We start from the raw sequence: 18473 nt of genomic DNA, 5'->3' as shown, positions 1-18473 counted from the left end.
TGGTGGCAAGCGCCTGTAATCCCAGCTACTCAGAAGGCTGAGGCAGGAAAATCACTTGCCCCCAGGAGGCAGAGGTTGCAGTGAGCCAAGATCATGCCACTGCACTCCAGCCTGAGCGATAGAGGGAGATTCTATCTCAAAAAAAGAAAAGAAAGAAAAGAAAACAAATACAATCTACTTTGATACATATTGATAATATTAAAAACAACAAACTCTTAATGAGTATTTACTATGTACCAGACATCAAACTCAGAAACAACCTCTATTCCCAATTTACAGATAGAAAAAAACAAAGCACAGTGATGTTACGTAACTTTCCCAAGGTCACACAGACAGTAACGAGTGCGTGGGTCAAAAATAGGAACGATCTGGCTCTTGAGGCAGAGTTCTTAGCGACTATACTCTATATTCCACCCACTTCTTTTTCAAGACTTTTTTTTTCAAAGCAGCTTTAGGGTCGCAGAAAAATTGAAAGGAAGGTATATTAGTTTCTTCTCATGCTGCTAATAAAGATGCACCAAAGACTGGGTAACTTACAAAGGAAAGAGGTTTAATTGATTCACAGTTCCACATAGCTGGGGAGGCCTCAAAATCATGGCAGAAAGTAAAGGGGAAGCAGGACACGTCTCTTACATGGCAGCAGGCAAGAGACAGCTTCGGCAGGGGAACTCCCATTTAAAAACCATCAGATCTCATGACACTTATTCACTACCAGAAGAACAGTATAGGGGAAACTGCCCCTGTGATTCAATTATCTCCACCTGGCCCCACCCTTGACATGTGGGCATGTGGGTATTATTACAATTCAAGGTGAGATTTGGGTGGGGACACAGCCAAACCATATCAGAAGGTATAGAGATTTTCTATATACTCCCTGGTCCCAAACATGCGTAGTCTGGCCCACTATCAACACTCCTACCAGAGCTGTATACTTGTTGCAATTGATGCACCTGCACTGACACATCATGACTACCCAACATCTACAGTTGGCATTACTCTTCACTCTTGTTGTCCATTCTATGAGTTTAGACAAGTGTACAATGATTTGTATCTACCATTATAGTATCATACAAAGTATTTTCACTGCTCTGTTCATAATAATAAAAATAACATTAACAGCAAATACTAAAAGAGCATTTAGTATGTACTAGATACTGATACTTCCTCTTCTGTTTTTACTTTAAAAAAAATTTAAGTACTACTGATAAACTTTAAAGGGGAGAGGATGGAAAGAGAGGTAGAAAAAAGGACAGAGATGCTCGTAGCTTTATTTTATAAAGTATGGAGTCAAGAGGTGCTATCTACAGTTGATGGAAAGCGGAATGGAGGTCTTAATTCCTAAGACTGGAAAGACAGCCAAGAAAAGAATGAAGAGTAATGATGTAACAACATTGGGAGGAGGCAGGGAGGGTAAGAAGAGAATGTATAAGTGAGTTAACTCCTCACCGCTCTTGGCAGGAAATCATTTGATACGGTGGGTAGATCAAATTTGAATTTCCCAAGCAAGAATTTGTGGTGTATACATACCATTTAGATATGCAGAGGTACCACCAAATAAACCCAAAACTATAGTTGTTAAAAGGGATTTCCTGGGAGTCTACTAAAAATACAAAGAAGAGGTCAGGGGCTCTCGTTTTATTTTATTCCATCATTTTTTAAAATTTATATTAATGAAATATCCTAAACGTTAAAATGTGAGTGTTATTTTTATTGAAATTAAGTAATTTTAAAACACATAAGCAAGAAACACTAGAAATACAATAAAATTGATAAAAGTAAGAGCATATGGAGAGACTAACACCTTCTTTCCCTGTAGATAAAGTAAGCTAATAGTAAACAAAGACAACATGAAATTGCATAATAGAATTAATAAGCAAGATTCAATGTTTATATGTCAAACTTTGTGCCCTTCACAGTAAATACTTACTTATGGAATATTTTCTTATTTTTCCCACAAAGAAATTCTCAGTGAATCACAGGCAACAAGAACCCTAATGCAAAAATGAATGAGATTAGAAATTTGTCATCTTGTTACAGAAAAAAACTATATACTTGAAAACCAAAGCCTATGTAACCAAAATAACTGTTGAATGAAAGTAGAAATCAATATGATGATTATTTATTTTTCAGAAAATACCAACAATAACATTATTTAATTGATTCAAGGCTATCAAATTATATTGGCAGGAAAAGTCAGTTTTAAACAAACAAGAAAGAATGAAAATAAATGATGCAGTAGTTAACTCAAGGAGTAAAAAAAAGCAATTATAAAACAAGAAAAGCAGGAAAAAAATTAATAACAATTAAAGCCAAATTAATAAATTAGAAAGCAAACATAAAATCTAAGAGCTCATTATCTGAAAAGGCTAAGAAATAGACAAATAACTGGCAATAAAGGAACAACTGTGAAGAAACCAGATAAAAACACCATTCTGAGATTCAGAATTTGTTTTACTTATTAAAGACCTCTACATGACTTAATTCTTAAAATTTTCACCCTCTCAATACAACACATATATTAACAGAATGGATAGAGGAACATTGCATATAGGAGTGAGGCACATGTTTCAACACATACATATGTATATATATAACCCATGTATTAACAGAATTGATAGAGGAACAGTTCCAAAATTTATGGAACAATTTAGGAAAACTATTCAAGCATTTCTTCAAGTTTCACTTATCCTCCCTGAGCATTAACTGATCAGCACACAAGAAACCTAGCGAAGCTGAGCTTTTCTTACCCTTTTTGTTGCAGTGAATGTCATGCTGTCTCTGATATGACAGACAGCTTCTTCTTTCTTTCCCCTCCTAAAGTAATATATATTGACTAACAGAAGGCCAATTTGGCCAGAATGCAAAGTTCCTCCTCTCTCTTCCCTGGTCTCTGGGTTCAGTCACATTAGGCAGAGCTCTAACAGCCACTCTGCCAGACTACAGAGAGCAAATGGTTTCCATGGGCATAAGGCGAAAGAATATTCTAATAAGGACAAGCTAATCATCAGTTATAGCAGAACTGTTAAGTGGTTTCATGACAAGCTTTAGTTCCTCACATACAAGATGGAAGTATACAACATCAGATTGCATCAGTTTATCTTATGAGCAGACAGAGTGGCAGCGGCGGGGAAGACACACCTCATGTACTTTCAAAGAGAATTTCTTTCCAAGTAAATGAAAACAACATGGTCAATTAACTTCCTCAAAGCACTTTCAGAAGTCAACTCCATTTCCGGTCTTTGTCAAGCTAGTTATGTACCTCAGTGCTCCTGACATTCCCCCAAAAATGTGAAGGCATTTGGGTTGAAAGCATTTCTTAAATTCGAATTAATTCATCACCCTAAGAAACTCTCCTCTACCCTCCAGTTTAATAAGAATTCACTAAAGTTATAAAACCAAGTAGAAATGCATCTCCCACTCAGTTTTTATGCATTCAATCTGTCTGCTCCCTCATCATACCCTATGAGTAATTGTATTTATTCCCTGTGTTGGTCCAAAAATGATTTAAGGGTGAGTCCTATGAGTAAGCCTCACATTAATGAAACCCTTTCTAAGCTGGCTCTGAGTATAGACTAATAACAATTGTATGGAGGTTTTAAGATCCAATACAGTAACATGTTTGAGTAGAAAACGACATTACAATGGAAAACTTTTTTAAAGCACTAGTTTGTTAGATGATCCAGTTACCAAAATGTTATTGGTTTTGGTTTGTCTTATGTAAGATCTTTCTCATTTGCTTTCCCCTGACCATTCCCTGAAGGCACTACCCTGGATCAGGCTCTCATTAAATGATACCTGGACTATTGTAGCATTGTCCTTAAATTGGCCATGCCACTTCCAGCTTCTTTCCTTGCAATTGAACCAACAGACTGTTGTAAGATTAACCTGCTAAAATGCAGCTTTGCACATACCACTTCTTTTTTCTTTGTTAGACAGGATCTCACTCTGTTGCCCAGGCTGGAGTGCAGTGGCATCATCACGGCTCACGGCAGCCTCAACCTCCCAAGTCACAGGTAGTCATCCAACCTCAGCCTCCTAGGTAGCTAGGACCACAGGTGCACACCACCAGGCCCAGCTAATTTGTGGTAGAGACTAGGTTTTGCCATGTTCCCTAGGTTGGTCTCAGACTCCTGGGCTCAAGTGATCCTCCCATCTCAGCCTCTTAAAGTGCTGTGATTAGGCATGAGTCACTGCACCTCACCCCACACTCTTCAAGCGCAGAACCCCGAAACGACTCCTCACCCCAAAAAGAACCGGTCAACAGAGGAGCCTGGCACTCAAGGTTCTCTGTTTCTGCATCCCACAAGTATTTTACATTTCTGTTTCATTCAGTTATTTCTCACTCCCCATGCCACATTGCTGTCATCATGCCTCCTCTCTGTAATGCCCTTGCTGATCACAATCCTGTCTTTCAACACGCTGATCCAGCACCATCTCCATGAAACGTGAATTGAAAAGTTCCAGCAATCTCTCTCCTTCTCCACTGGTTCATGGCACCTGTCTACATCAATCCCCTGGCATGTACCAGCCATGACCCAATGGGGTCATTCTTCTTTCTGTAGACCAACGTGTTCTTTCTCCTAAACCCAACTAACCCACCTGAAGCAACTGAGACACATTTGTTTGTACAAAGAAGGCACTGGATACCTGCTTAAGTGATTAGAATAACAACCTAGTAGCCTTGTTGGTGCTTCTCAAGCAGGTGTATGTGCACCCCAGGGTACTCTTGGGTACTAAAGGATACAAGACAAAGATAAACCATCTTTAAGAAGTTAATTTCGGCCCACCACAGTGGCTCATGCCTGTAATCCCAGCACTTTGGGAGGCCAAGGTGAGTGGATCACCTAAGGTCAGGAGTTTGAGACCACCTTAACCAATATGGTGAAACCCTGTCTCTAGTAAAAAACACAAAAATTAATTGGGAGTGATGGCATGCACCTGTAGTCCCAGCTACTCAGGTGGTTTAGACAGGAGAATTGCTTGAACCTGGGAGGCAGAGGTTGGGGTGAGCCGAGATAGTGCCACTGCACTCCAGCCTAGGCGACAGAGCAAGACTCTATCTCAAAAAAAAAAATTATTTTACTTTGCTAATTAAAAATGTAATGTTTAAAATGAAATCAGGCCAGATCTGGTGGCTCACACCTGTAATCCCAGGATTTTGGGAGGCCGAGGCAGGAGGATTACCTGAGCTCGGGGGCTCAAGACCAACGTGGGCAACATGGTGAAGCCCCATCTGTACAAAAAAAAATAAAAAATCAGCTGGGTGTGGTGGCATGCACCTCCATCCCAGCTACTCAGGAGGCTGAGGCAGGAGGATCACTTGACCCCAGGAGACAGAGGTTGCAGTGAGGTGAGATCATGCCACTGCACTAGCCTAGGCGACAGAGCAAGACCTCGTCTTAAAAATAAAAATAAAATCAGGCCAGGTGTGGTGGTTCACACCTGTAATCCCAGCACTTTGGGAGGCCGAGGTGGGAAGACTGCTTGAGCCCAGTAGTTTGAGGCTACAGTGAGTCATGATCATGCCCCTGTACTCCAGCCTGGGCACAGAGCAAGAGCCTGTCTCTATAGTCAAAATCAATTAATTAAAATCAAAATACTATGGAGGTTATAACTTTCAATAAATTTTTAAATGAGCAAAAAAAGTGCCTAGCCCTCAGTAGTTAACTTGGGACAATGCTTCTAGGTCATCTTCTATTCCTTCCAGTAGTAAATTAACATTCCTACACCAGTTGAGGATATTATGCAGAAGTGTTCAAGAAATACTCTGCAGATTATGAATGGGGAGTCAGGGAAGAATACAATCATTTATTTTTATCATTTTTATTTTAAGGTGCAATCAACACACATTTTTGTCTTCCTTAAAATAGGTAACAGAAATCAAGCCTAAAGATTTTTTTCAAGTTCATGTTTTCCTTCTTTGGCTATGATATGCTTGTGATATCAGATGTAAATATGAGGACCGGGTTTTAGTATGACCATGGTTAAAACTTTTAAAGCATTCTTTGAATATTTGATTAACATGGGTTTTTTTAGTTAACTTATTCCTTAATTTACTGTTCTCAAAGTTCACAAGCAGTTTTGTGTTCTACTTTTGAAAATCAAATTCATTAAGACTGAATACAAATTTTATACAGAAGTCGATGTGCCTATTTATCTTCTCATTCACACAAATATACATACATATATATATATACACTATCCTATATGCTATCGCTTAATATATGTACCTTAAATTTAACTCAATTTGCAGAAAATTCAATGTATACTGAAAACAGAAAAAATCAATAACAAGCCACTTAGACTAACCACAGCTATAATGGCCCATAGTGTGCTTCAAATAAGGAGAGTGAGGTCCTGATATCTTTCATATAGGTACTAGAAGAAACATGTCCCTGGAAATTCCCCAAGCAACTTTGATTATAAGTCTTTTTAGCCACCAAGAGCTGTGGATAAACCATGAGGTTCAACCGTTACCCTTTGGATTTGCTCATTTTAAGTGAATTGAAGATACATTTCACATGCTTTTGGCATTATCCATAGCAGCACCTGGAAGTTGCTTCTGAGAATTACTTTGTCTAATAAGGAGAATTTCCCTTGAGCTAATTAATCTCATGCATATAGGGCTCACAGTAGGGGCTGGAGATTTTTTCCATTTCAGTCAAAATGTTTGATTTGTACTGAACCTAATTTGTACTGAACAATTACTTCCTAATTTTCTAGATGAGGCAACTGAAGCCAAGAGAAACTGTAACTTGTCCACAAGAGACTAGGAGAGCTACCACACTTCCCTCTGGTCTTCCATTTCTAGTCAAAAGCATGACTATGCTAGCTTAAATTATCTAGAGCATCTACCGAGGTATGCATTGCTGCACTGCGGGTGGTGGGGGGGGTGGTGGGAAGAGGCAAAAACCTGGACTTTTGTTGCAAGTCCCTCAACAGGCAGTGACTGGTTAACTCAGATCCGTCTGCTGTATTGGCCTAATTTGAATGGAAACACCATACTGCACTTTAAGCCAGCTCTTAAAAGATTTGACCTTCCTAAATCCAAAACAAGATTCACTCCAATTCTGAATCTTCTGAAGGTTTGTTTAGAAAGCTCAGATCAGGTTTTCTTCTGAGTCCATTCTGAGTCCCACACACAGACCAAGTGGACCTCCCAGGGACACTAGCCAGCAGCAGAACTGCTGATCTCCTTGGCTATACTAGATTCAACTGCAACTGTAAGTCAACAGTTCCCAGGTAGAAGTTAGATTTTGCTAACTCTTCCCCAAGTTTGTGATGTCTTCAAGCAGATTCTATTACCTGTGAAAAAGTTTTGCTTTCATGGGGCTGGGAAACAGAACAGATTTTAAAAAGCTAAATTTCCTTTTGGAAATGACAAATATAGGGGCTGGGCTCGGTGGCTCCCGCCTGTAATCCCAGCACTTTGGGAGGCCGAGGCAGGCAGATCATAAGGTCAGGAGATTGAGACCATCCTGGCTAACACGATGAAACCCCATCTCTACTAAAAATTCAATAAATTAGCCGGTTGTGGTGGCACGCGCTTGTAGTCCCAGCTACTCAGGAGGCTGAGGCAAGAGAATCGCTTGAACCCGGGAGGTGGAGGTTGCAGTAAGCCGAGATCCTGCCACTGCACTCCAGCCTGGGCGACAGAGAGAGACTCCATCTCAAAAACAAAAAGAAAAAAGAAAATGACAAATATATTCTCATAGCCACTTTAAAATGTAAAATAGAAGCAGAGATGTGTCAGAAGGGGAAGCCAAAGAGATCTGAAGTATGAGAAAGACACAATGAACTGTTGAAGGCTTGAAGATGGAGAGGGGCACATGGAAGGTGTGAGAAGTTACTGAATTCTGGCAATACCCAGAGAGCCTGGAAGAGGACTCTGAGCCCCAGAGGACAACACAGCCTCAACCAACACCCTTTTAGCCCAGTGAAATTTTGAGCAGAGAACCTAGCCACATCATGTCAGACCTCTGACCTACAGAAACTGAAGTAATAAATGTGTTTTTAGAAATTAAACACAAAAATCAAAATAATGCTAAGAAGTCCTGAGTTTGTTCATGCAAGATGTGGGTTCAAGTTCTAGCTTTACCACTCACCTGCTATACGACCTGCACCGTGTCTTCTAACCCCTGAGCCTCATCTCCCATCTGTACACTGTGGGTGGGGAATGTGAATATTAGTATCTACTTTCTATAGTATGAAGAGCAAAAGGAAACGTTTTGCATACTATAAGGCATTATGTAAATATTAAGTTTTTACCATAAATGTTTCCCCACAAAATCAATGTGTTGATATAGATTCTGCATCTCTCCACATATTCCCCTCATTTTAATGAAGCATTAAGTTGGATAACTATTTTGTCAAATATTTCGTTAAACAATGACACAGGATTTTTTTGAAACTTAAAAAGAAAATATATTTACTGAGGGGGTCATACCTCTTTCAACACAGACAAGCTTGAAATGTATTTCTCCTGTCCCAACTTTGCCCCCTCTTCTCCTTTCAGAACAATGCCTGGATAGAAACCGACCACTCGGCCAGGCACAGTGGTTCATGCCTGCAATCGTGGCATTTTGGGAGGCTGAGGCAGGTGAGTAACTCGGGGCCAGCAGTTTGAGACCAGCCTGGCCAATGTGGTGAAACCCTGTCTCCACTAAAAATACAAAAATTAGCCAGGCATGGTGGCACATGCCTGTAGTCCCAGCTATTCGGGAGACTGAGGCAGGAGATTCGCTTGAACCCAGGAGGTGGAGGTTACGGTGAGCAGAGATAGTGCCACTGCACTCCAGTCTGGGCGACAGAGTGAGACTCTGTCTCAAAACAACAAAAAAACTGATCAAGTACACTTATAGCTGCAAGCACACCTAACTCAGTGGCTCTCTCCTCACATCTCCCTAACAACCAACACTTAGAAGCACTGTGACATTCAGGATTTTACTCGAGCCACCTAAGCCTGATCTGAGATAAAGATGAAATGACACTGTACAATAAAGGGCTGGCCCCAGACCACACCACCAGCCAAGAGCGCAGCCAGCCCTAGAACTGAAGCCATCTTATTGCAAGCTGGGTGTCTGTCTCCAAGCCCACACCACCTGGATTGGCAGAGGGCCGGGAGGACAAAGGATGCCACACACTTGTTCTGTGCCCAGGGTGGCACCAGGTTTGCCAGCCCTTTCCCAGCACCCTGTTCACATGCCCTTGTGGTGCCAAAGTCCCAGGGCCAAGCTAGAATTCAGGACACACCATGAAGGATGGTATGTGGACTTGTTTGTTTTAAAATGAATTGGCTTGTCTTCAAAACTTAAGTCAAGGCTGATCAATAATTAGAAGTCTCACAACTTACCTCAAAAATACCTTCATGTTCATTTTCTTTGAATGTGTTCAGTACTATTGATGTTAATCACACCTCTGCTCACCCCAAAATAAATATATCTCTTGAATCATGTCGGGTCCTCAAGGAACTACAAATAAAACGACCAACATTCGACTTAATTTCTTTCCCATCAAAAGCCTGAATTCCAGATTTAACATCTAAAAAAAGCAAAACTGAGGGCAAATATGGCACGGATAAAAATCAAAAATCATAAAGGCAGAAAATGGAATTGAAAGGACTTCTTTATGTACGAGAAATCATGTTCATTATTTAGAATCCCTTTCTAGCTTTTGAAACTGCCAGCTGATTTATTTAATGGTAGGCTACAAATAAACATTTGGTACAAGTTGGTAATGTTAAGAAAGGCGTTAGATCCAAGTTAACAGTTGCTTTGAGTCTCGATTGTAAATATCAAAAGGAACTCATGAGAATGTACTTTGTAGGGGAGAGGCAAGCACCTGGGCATTTGGGTTAATTTGTATAGATTCAGCTGTAAGTCTGGTTCCAATATTAGCAAGTCAGATGCACACTGCCTTATTTTTCTAATTACCTTCCATCTCCTATCCTTCTCTAGCCAAACCCCAAGGAGTGAGATGAGGGGATCTCGGGGGTACCCACCAAAACACAGCCCCTAAGTGATGATTTGAAATAATACGTTCTTACATACATCTCCACTGATGCAGATAAATGAGAGGGTAGTACATTCTCTTAAGACTCAGATTTGGGAGTGAAAGACTCAAAATTACTAATGAAAGAGCATTACAGTACTTTCAAGTCGTAATTCATTTCTGTCACTCATCAGTATGACCCTAAGCTAGACTTGAACACAAAACATTGCTTTCTCCATAAAATGGATCTACTCTGTTCTGTTTATCTCAAAGGATTTTTCCCAAGTTCTTTAGTTTATGTAAAAATATACAAATAAAACATAATTGCTATTAACACATTTAAGCAGACTTGTTTCCTTTTTCTCATAGAGTTGGGCATTATCTTTAGGGTCTAAAGAAAACTAGATTTATTATTTAACAAATGAAAATAATTGAATTACAGAAAAACCTAATTATAATGCTCCTCCAAATCACCAGATTCGTAATTTACATTGCAATGAGTTTGCTGGTTAGGGCACTGATTAAAATCGCTGCTATATAAAATGGTTTATTCAGTATTTCTTTGGGAATGCAAATTCAAGTTTAGCAAATAAGCACACTTTCAAAATGAACTACTGTTGAGATTCTAGGAGATGATTTAGAAAATTAAGAAACCATAACCCAAAAATGTTTTTAAATGATCTTATTGATTTCCTTAAAACTGAATGATTAGAAAATGAAATTTGAATTGTATGTCAATTGTAAACCTTTGTATGCAGGTATCATTTTAGAAGTATCTCGCCTTCAATAAAAAGGCTTCAGCACCAGTACAGGAGAGGACGCTTTTGGTTTTGTAGAAACACATGCTCTAGTTGTTAACTAACCTTTGGCACCCATCTTTAGGCCTGCCTTGAATATTAATCAAGTGGAAATGACCTTAACACTCTAAATCCTTTCTTAAAAATCTTAACAAGGAAACACATTCCTCTAACAGACTTTTGGATGGTTAGAACTGACCTTAGCATTTAGTCCAACCTTCATTTTACAGAACAAATGGCTTTGGCATTTGGCAGCATTTTATTAGAATGATCAAAGATCTGTATTATTGGTTATTTCTCTGGATAATGATCAATTCCCGTGCATTGGCAGTGTGGACTATCACATCTACAAATAAGAAAGTATGTAACAAATAAAGGCATTACATTTGCCCCATTTCTTTTTTTTTTTTTGAGACAGAGTTTCATTCTTGCCCTGGCTGGAGTGCAATGGCATGATCTCGGCTCAATGCAACCTCTGCCTCCCAGGTTCAAGTGATTCTCCTGCCTCAGCCTCCCAAGTAGCTGGGATTTCAAGTGTGTGCCACCATGCCTGGCTAACTGTGTATTTTTAATAGAGACGGGGTTTCTCTGTGTTGATCAGGCTGGTCTCAAACTCCCAACCTCAGATGATCTACCCACCTTGGCCTCTCAAAGTGCTGGGATTACAGGCATGAGCCACCATGCCTGGTCCCATTTCTTTTAAGAAGTAAAGTATCAACAGTTATTTCCATAGATGGTATTGCAAATTCTGGTACCTTTTGTAAATTCAGAGCAGTGATTTGGTTAGTCCTTAGAGGACAAAATCGAACATGCCTAGAATTGCACAGTGCAACAAAGGTTAACACACTTGATTTCCTGCTCACATTTATTGTGGCTAGGGACACTAAAACAGCTATTTTCTTCCCCCAACATTGTAAAAATAGAACACAATAGCAATTTTGTAAATACATAAAACTTCCTGGATCATAAATCAACATGAGACATCATAGCCTGTAGAAATCTTTTCAAATAGCCTGTGATCACTTTATAAAATGTCATTCATCTAATGCATTTCTGAAATTGTCCTTAAAGCTACACACATACACACGACTATCACATACAGGCATCCACGCACGAACAGAAAGAAAAGTCTTTTATAAGTATTGTGTAAGAAAGGCTAAAGTAATACATATTTAGATTCAGAATAATTTTTAAAGAAAAAACATAGGGTTCCAAGAAACAGTGATTTACATTCAAATAAACATGTACACTTGCAAACCTGGGTAATATTTTCATGAAGCAGGCTACAAGAAAATTCACACTGAATTATTGTTCAAAGGCCTCTTTCAAAGTACAGACTCCAAGTCCAAAGCAAATACCCATGGCATGAACAAATAGGACACCTAAGATTCTAACATTTGCTTCCACGTGGCTTTTCTCCTCACTTCCCTACCTCAAAACAAGAGAAAATTTCCTAGATGGGACAATGGCAAGATGTTGTGATAATAACATCCCATAGGATTTCTGGACGCTGGGCTATTATATCCAGATTATAGTTTGGTGATGGATTTTTTATTTCTACACTCCAAACACAAAAAGATTCTAGCCATAGCATCCAAATATCCATATGGAGACCTCATGCTTCCTCTTAATACAGAAAGAGAATCACTAGGAAAGAACAAAGCTGGCAGACTGAGAGAGGAGGCACGGGTAAACTCTGTCACTGGCCAATTAACTAAAACAAGAATATCAGCCTCTGTTATCAAAGTTGTTGGTTAAAATTGTCAGCTCTCAGACACGGTGACACACATGCCTGCAATCCCAACACTTTGGGAGGCCAAGGTGGTGGACCGCTTGACCCCAGGAGATTGAGACAAGCCTGGGCAATACAGAGAAAGCCCATCTCTACAAAAAATACAAAAATTAGCCAGGCGTAGTGGTATGTGCCTGTAGTCCCAGCTACTCAGGAAGCTGAGGTGGGAGGATCACTTGAGCCCAGGAGGCAGAGGTTGCAGTGAACCATGATCATGCCACTGCACTCCAGCCTGGGTGACAAAGAGAGACCTCATCCAAAAAAAACACGTTGCCAGCTCTCTCCTTTGTAAACAGTCTCTAGGGCACCAGATATGTTTAACCAGCCTGGTTTTGTTGATTCTGGCAATCTCACACACATTTCAAAAGAATTTACCATTTTTCAGGCACTTGTCAACATTAAAAAAAAAAATTAAATCCAGTTCTTGAAAAACAGTTTGACAAACAACCCCCACTCCCTAGCCCTGGCCAAAAAGTAAGCAGCTAATTCGGTGATACTATCTCTTTAAGGCAGCAAATTCCTTCAGTTTGCCAAGGAAACAGCATATATATTTTCTTCCATCCTCTGATAACAAAGTATTTTAGGTTACTCAAAATCAGCCCCTGTTTAAAGGCTCTTTGTGGCATCAAGCTTAAAGAGTTTACTAACAGAGGATATTGCCACTATTAACATGCTTGTTACAAAAATTCAGTTGCAGCTGAGTTCCTATAATCCCCTGAGCAGTAACGAATGCCTTTTACCTATAATGAGGCAGTAGGCTCTGTGTAAAACAAAGCAAATTAACTATTCAAATATATGTAAATCTATAATTATACTAATATGAATTACACTGACAGAATAGAGTTTTTTTTCTGAAGTATTTAGAGTTTCAAAAGAAAACAAAGACACAGTATTGAGAAATTTCTAATAAATGATTAAAAATGATTTTGGTTGCTTGCCCTTCCCAAGTTTTCCCAGAGTTCTCATCTCTAATCTATGTAACATGTAAATTAAAACATACATGACCAATAGATATACTACACATACATCAGATATCAATATATACATGTGAATTAAAGTTCCTTAAATACACACATCCCCACTTAGGATACATCCTATTACATAGACAAAGCATCATCCTTTAATAATAGGTCAGAGATAGCAGCAATTTGATATTCTATTACCCAGTTACCTCAGAAAATACTATAGATCCTGAATAGTTCCGATATGGCATCCCTGGCTTCAAGAACTCTCCAGTAACATTTAGCATAGGTCTCAAAGCACCAGGCTGCATTGCCAATAGCAGTTAAATAATCCTGTCATTGGAGAAAAGATTTTATTCTTTCAAAACCTCACTATTCAAATCTGACTCATGGTATAATGGGAAAAAAGTAACAATGAGGTGATAAATTTAAACTAAAATATATAAAGCGTTTCTATTTTATTTCTTACGTTTTTGTTGTTTTATCAGTGCCTTATAACATAGAAAGTATTCAGACTGCCCTAACAGATGCTGAAAGAGCAATAAATTATGCTGAGAAAAGAGCTGCTCTGTGTTTGAAAACATAAATGACTCACTTATCCATTAGTGTTTTTACAAACAGAGATGGCAGGATATTGTACTAAGCACTGTTTTTAGAGTTAGGAGTCTATGCCCTTGGGTAAATTATGAACTTAAAACCAAAATTCACATATATAATATGCAAAAAATCTTTAGGCAGATTTGCAATAAACCATTTCAGTCACAGAAGGATAGAATGGCTTTTAAGTAAACATTTATTTTGTGTGTGCTATTGGGTATATCCATGCATGCTCAATGGATAGAAATTACAGGTAGGCTGCAAGTCACATGGATTCTAGATGTACATGATATACACTTTAATATTTATCATCCATGTGTACTCTTAGGCCCGATTCCAAATCTACTGGATGTGTGAACACAGACCCCTAGAAAGGTTCCGGTTACCTATGACAAAAGTTTTGAAACTATCACTCTACCTGTATTTTTTATGAAACAATTTTGTAGACCACAGCTACCGGCTGTAAGAGACAAGCTGGCCAACTCAGAAAACTTACATTTGCCAAGGGAGAGACACTAAATTAGACCATATTGTTTAACAGGCTGCAACTCTTTTACTGAAAAAGGACAACTCCCTCTGCATAGCAGTTTCTCCTTGAAGCTGAGATCACACAGGAGAAAACTATTTTGTTTCTGTCAAATCACAGCGGGAACTTTGCAGACAGCACACCCAGTAGCCAGCAGAGGCACAACCACCATGTCAACTGCTGAGATCAGCAGCCTGCTTTATGGCTCCTACGAGGATTTCTCCTTATGCAGTCTTATTCTTCTCCTCCTTATCAGGTTTCTCCTGTGTTTCTCGTGGTAGTCAAATCAACACAGAACAGGCTCTGGCTTCTTGGTTATCTTGCATGTTGCCAACTACGACAACACACTGGTTACATCAAATGTTCACTCAAGCTCTTTGAATTTGGTTGGAAGTTGAACTGTCCAGTGAGATACTTCGGATGGTAAAAATGATATGTTCATTCATCCCAAGCAACCCCAAAGCTCCCAACATGCTCCGTAGACACAGCTGGACTGTCAAGCCCAATTCTCGTTACACAGGAACATGCACACCCAGGATTCGGCCTTTCCCGATGCTGAAGGCTGGCAGACAAGGTCAACAGAGGCACTTTCAAAGTTGGCAAGGAGGAGGAGGCAAGGTCACTAAGTGGGGCTTTATCACTGCGCTGTCTCATGTAATTCACACATCTGGGGCGTGTGAACACAGAAATCTTTAGGTTGTGGATGGGTCGTGCTTTTTCTTCTTGCCCCGACAGGACTTGCAAACACAACAGATTATACATGGGGAGGCCAGGAGTAGCAAAGGTGAAGTCACCAAGGCAATGATGCCCAAGCCTACGAGAATCCCTACCACCTGGAAATTTCAAAGAAAAGCACATTTCAGCAATTAAGTCTTTCAGTATGTAAACTTATTCCAACTATACTATCTGCTGTGGGCCAAACATTTGTGTCCCTCTGCAGCTCATATGCTGAAATCCTAAATTCCTGATGTGATGGTATTTGGAGATGAGGCCTTTGGAAGTTAGTTGGTTTATGAGGGCAGGGCCTTCATGATGGGATTATGAAGGCCCTGCCCTCATAAACCAACTAACATCTGCTCTTAGAAGAACAGATACCAGAGGGCTTTCTTCCTTTCTCTAGGCTCTATGCTACGTGAAGACACAGCAAGAAAACGGTCATCTTCAAACCAGGAAGAGGGCCCTTACCAGGACATGACCATGCCGTCAACTGAACCTTAGACTCCCCAGCCTCCAGAAGTGTGAGAAGCAAATTTCTGTTCTCTAAGCCTCCCAGTCTATGGTGACTTGTTATAGCAGCCTGAACAAGACATCGTCTCAGGCATATGACAGTTACATTTCTGGACCTTTCAGCCAGTGCCTAGCAATGACTTGAACCAGAAAAAAGCCAGAGAGTTACAAAGGACCAAATCAAGGATGAAAACCATCCAAATGCTAACTCAAGCTGTCACAAGCTCAGCATAGTCATGAATTATTGGTGTTCGTGCTCTCTCTACCTGAATTTCCTCAGCTAGCTCATAGGGATGTTAATGACTACTAGGATAATAGCACTGACTCCCTCCAAAGGACACCATCTTTAATAAACCTAAAACACCATTAAAAATAAACCATGACTACCTTTGAACCTGCTACATAAACACACAACGGCATCTAGAGAGGGATCTAAGCCCCAGCAGGGGCTCACAGGGTTTTAGAGCACTGCCTGATACGGTTTGGCTGTGTCCCCATCCAAATCTCACCTTGAATTTTAATAATCCCCAATTTTCAAAGGCAGGGCCAGGTAGAAATAACTGAATCATGAGGGAGGTTTACCCTATACTGTTCTTGTGGTAGTGAGTAAGTCTCATGGGATCTGATGGTTTTATAAATGGGAGTTCCCCTGCACAGGGAGTTCTCTTGCCTGCCACCATGTAAGACGTGCATATTTACTGAAATCTCCTCCTTTGCCTTCCACCATGATTGAGAGGCCTTCCAGCCACGTGGAATTGTGAGTCCATTAAACCTCTTTCCTTTATCAATTACCTAGTCTTGGGTATGTCTTTATTAGCAGTGTGAGAGCAGACTAATACATTGCCTTTGATGGTAATATGGCTTAAAGGGCTTTAGAAAAGTCATTCCACTGTTTCTCAAGAGGAAAGAACATCTGCCTGCATTCTGCACGTCACTGTTGATTTCCTGGCAGCTCTGGTGCCCCTGCTCCTCCACAGTCTCAAGGAGACTGTGCTCATGAATTAACTTCAGGTGATTACCACATTGCTTTTCCCTAGCCCCGCCCTAGAATTCCCCAGAACCTCCCAGGCTGAGATGGGACCTCCCAGGAGGGAATAGTGCAGGGAAGATGAAGAGGTGGGCTCTTTAAGCCATCACAATTTTGGTTTATGTCACGCTCCCTGTAAGGTCAGGGTACCTGTGTTCGGTTCCACATCACTGATGCTCTTGAGTGTCCTAGTTTATTTCTGCATGGCCCTTTGTCATAATGTCTGAGGAAAATGTCATTCTGAAAAATAAAAAGATTAGTTTCAGTAAATATGCAGTTTTATATGGAGAAATGAATACAAACCACATCAGATCACCAAATGGAAGCCAAAGTTTTTCTCTGGTGATATTAGTGACTCCCTCTAGGAATTCCAAGCCCGTACTCTTTATCTTGGTAGTTTCATAAATCACCACGTGAAAACAAATCATAAACAATAAGAATCTCAATTAATTCTTTAAAAAGAAAAAAAAAATAGCAATGACCTTACTAATCTTAGCAAGGCAGCCCTGGCAAAGGTACAATGGAATGGGAAGGCCAGGAGCAAGGCAGCTGAAAGGCTGGTGTGGCAAACCAGGAGAGAGAAAATGCCAGTGACTGAGGATGGATGAAGAAGAGGAAGTTACAGTCCTAAGATATTAAAAAACTAACTAACTAGACAGAGAGACAAGGAGAATAAATCACAGATGAGGAAAACCAGTTGGGTTGAAAGAAGGCAGTGGCTTTATCGAGAGAAATGACAACACAGAGATGGAGTTTGTTGGGAAGATAAGTTTGGACATGTTGAACTTGAGAGATGGTTGAGACACCCAAGCAGGGCTGTTCAAAAGGCAGCTCATCACATAGATCTAGACTGAAAAAAAAGATCTGGGCCTCAGCAGAGAAACTAGCTCAGGGTCCAAACTAGGTGTAGATAATCTAATGGTCTGTTCATTAGATGAATGGAGAAAGGAGTTTCAATCGGGCATCAGTGTACATAGGGTGGAAGGAACCCACAGAAGAGACTGAATTAATCAGGAAGAGGGATAAACTGAGAAGCAAAGAGACTGCTGAACTTAAGAGACTGCTGAACAAAGAGACTGCATTTAAGAATGGGTTGAGGAAGAGGCTGGAAAGGGAAATGAGACATGGTCAGAAAAGGAGAACAGAAATAAACAGGTGGTACCGCTGAAATGGATGTGGTCAAGAATGTCAAATGCAGCAGAGGATCTAGGTAAGCTAAGGACAAGTATTCACTGGATTCTGCCAGTAAGAAATCACTCAAAATCTGGGAAAGGGGTACAGTCAGGGTGTGACTATGTGGCAATCTGAGCACATTGCAATGTTTGGAAGGTAAGTAATGTGAGTAGCAGCAAGAGGTGATTATGCTTTTTTGAAGCTTGGCTTCTAAAGGAAAGATAAATAGAGGGGTAGTAAGGAAAAGATGCATGATTTAAGTAAAATGTTCACTCATGTTTAAATATGGCACAGTAGAATGCATGGATATGTTGAAAGAGTGGAGATTGAAACCACAGGAGAGAGAAGAGATAACTGAATGGGCTCAAGTCTCTAAGGCTGT

General features: G+C 40.1%; 1 protein-coding gene across 10 annotated transcripts in view; it reads right to left on the bottom strand.

The window, feature by feature from the left end:
• RNF144B (ring finger protein 144B) overlaps positions 1 to 18473 on the bottom strand; it is a 283693-nt gene that overhangs the window by 79472 nt on the left and 185748 nt on the right. For 7 of the 10 annotated variants that reach the window (XM_021665346.2, XM_064363027.1, XM_012476542.3 and 4 more), the window contains 2 exons: positions 17069 to 17158; positions 1928 to 15497 (listed from right to left, as the gene is read on the bottom strand). In XM_021665346.2, coding sequence (XP_021521021.1) covers positions 15357 to 15497; positions 17069 to 17158 — 231 coding nt within the window. In that variant the 3' untranslated portion in view covers positions 1928 to 15356. The remainder of the gene's footprint in view (positions 1 to 1927; positions 15498 to 17068; positions 17159 to 18473) is intronic. The other 3 variants (XM_064363026.1, XM_064363025.1, XM_012476538.3) reach the window with 3 other exon arrangements.

The sequence above is a fragment of the Aotus nancymaae genome, unplaced genomic scaffold (assembly GCF_030222135.1).
Source record: "Aotus nancymaae isolate 86718 unplaced genomic scaffold, 86718_ANA_hifiasm-v0.15.2.pri h1tg000051l, whole genome shotgun sequence".
Lineage (NCBI taxonomy): Eukaryota > Metazoa > Chordata > Mammalia > Primates > Aotidae > Aotus > Aotus nancymaae.
This window is presented reverse-complemented; position numbering and strand designations above follow the sequence as displayed.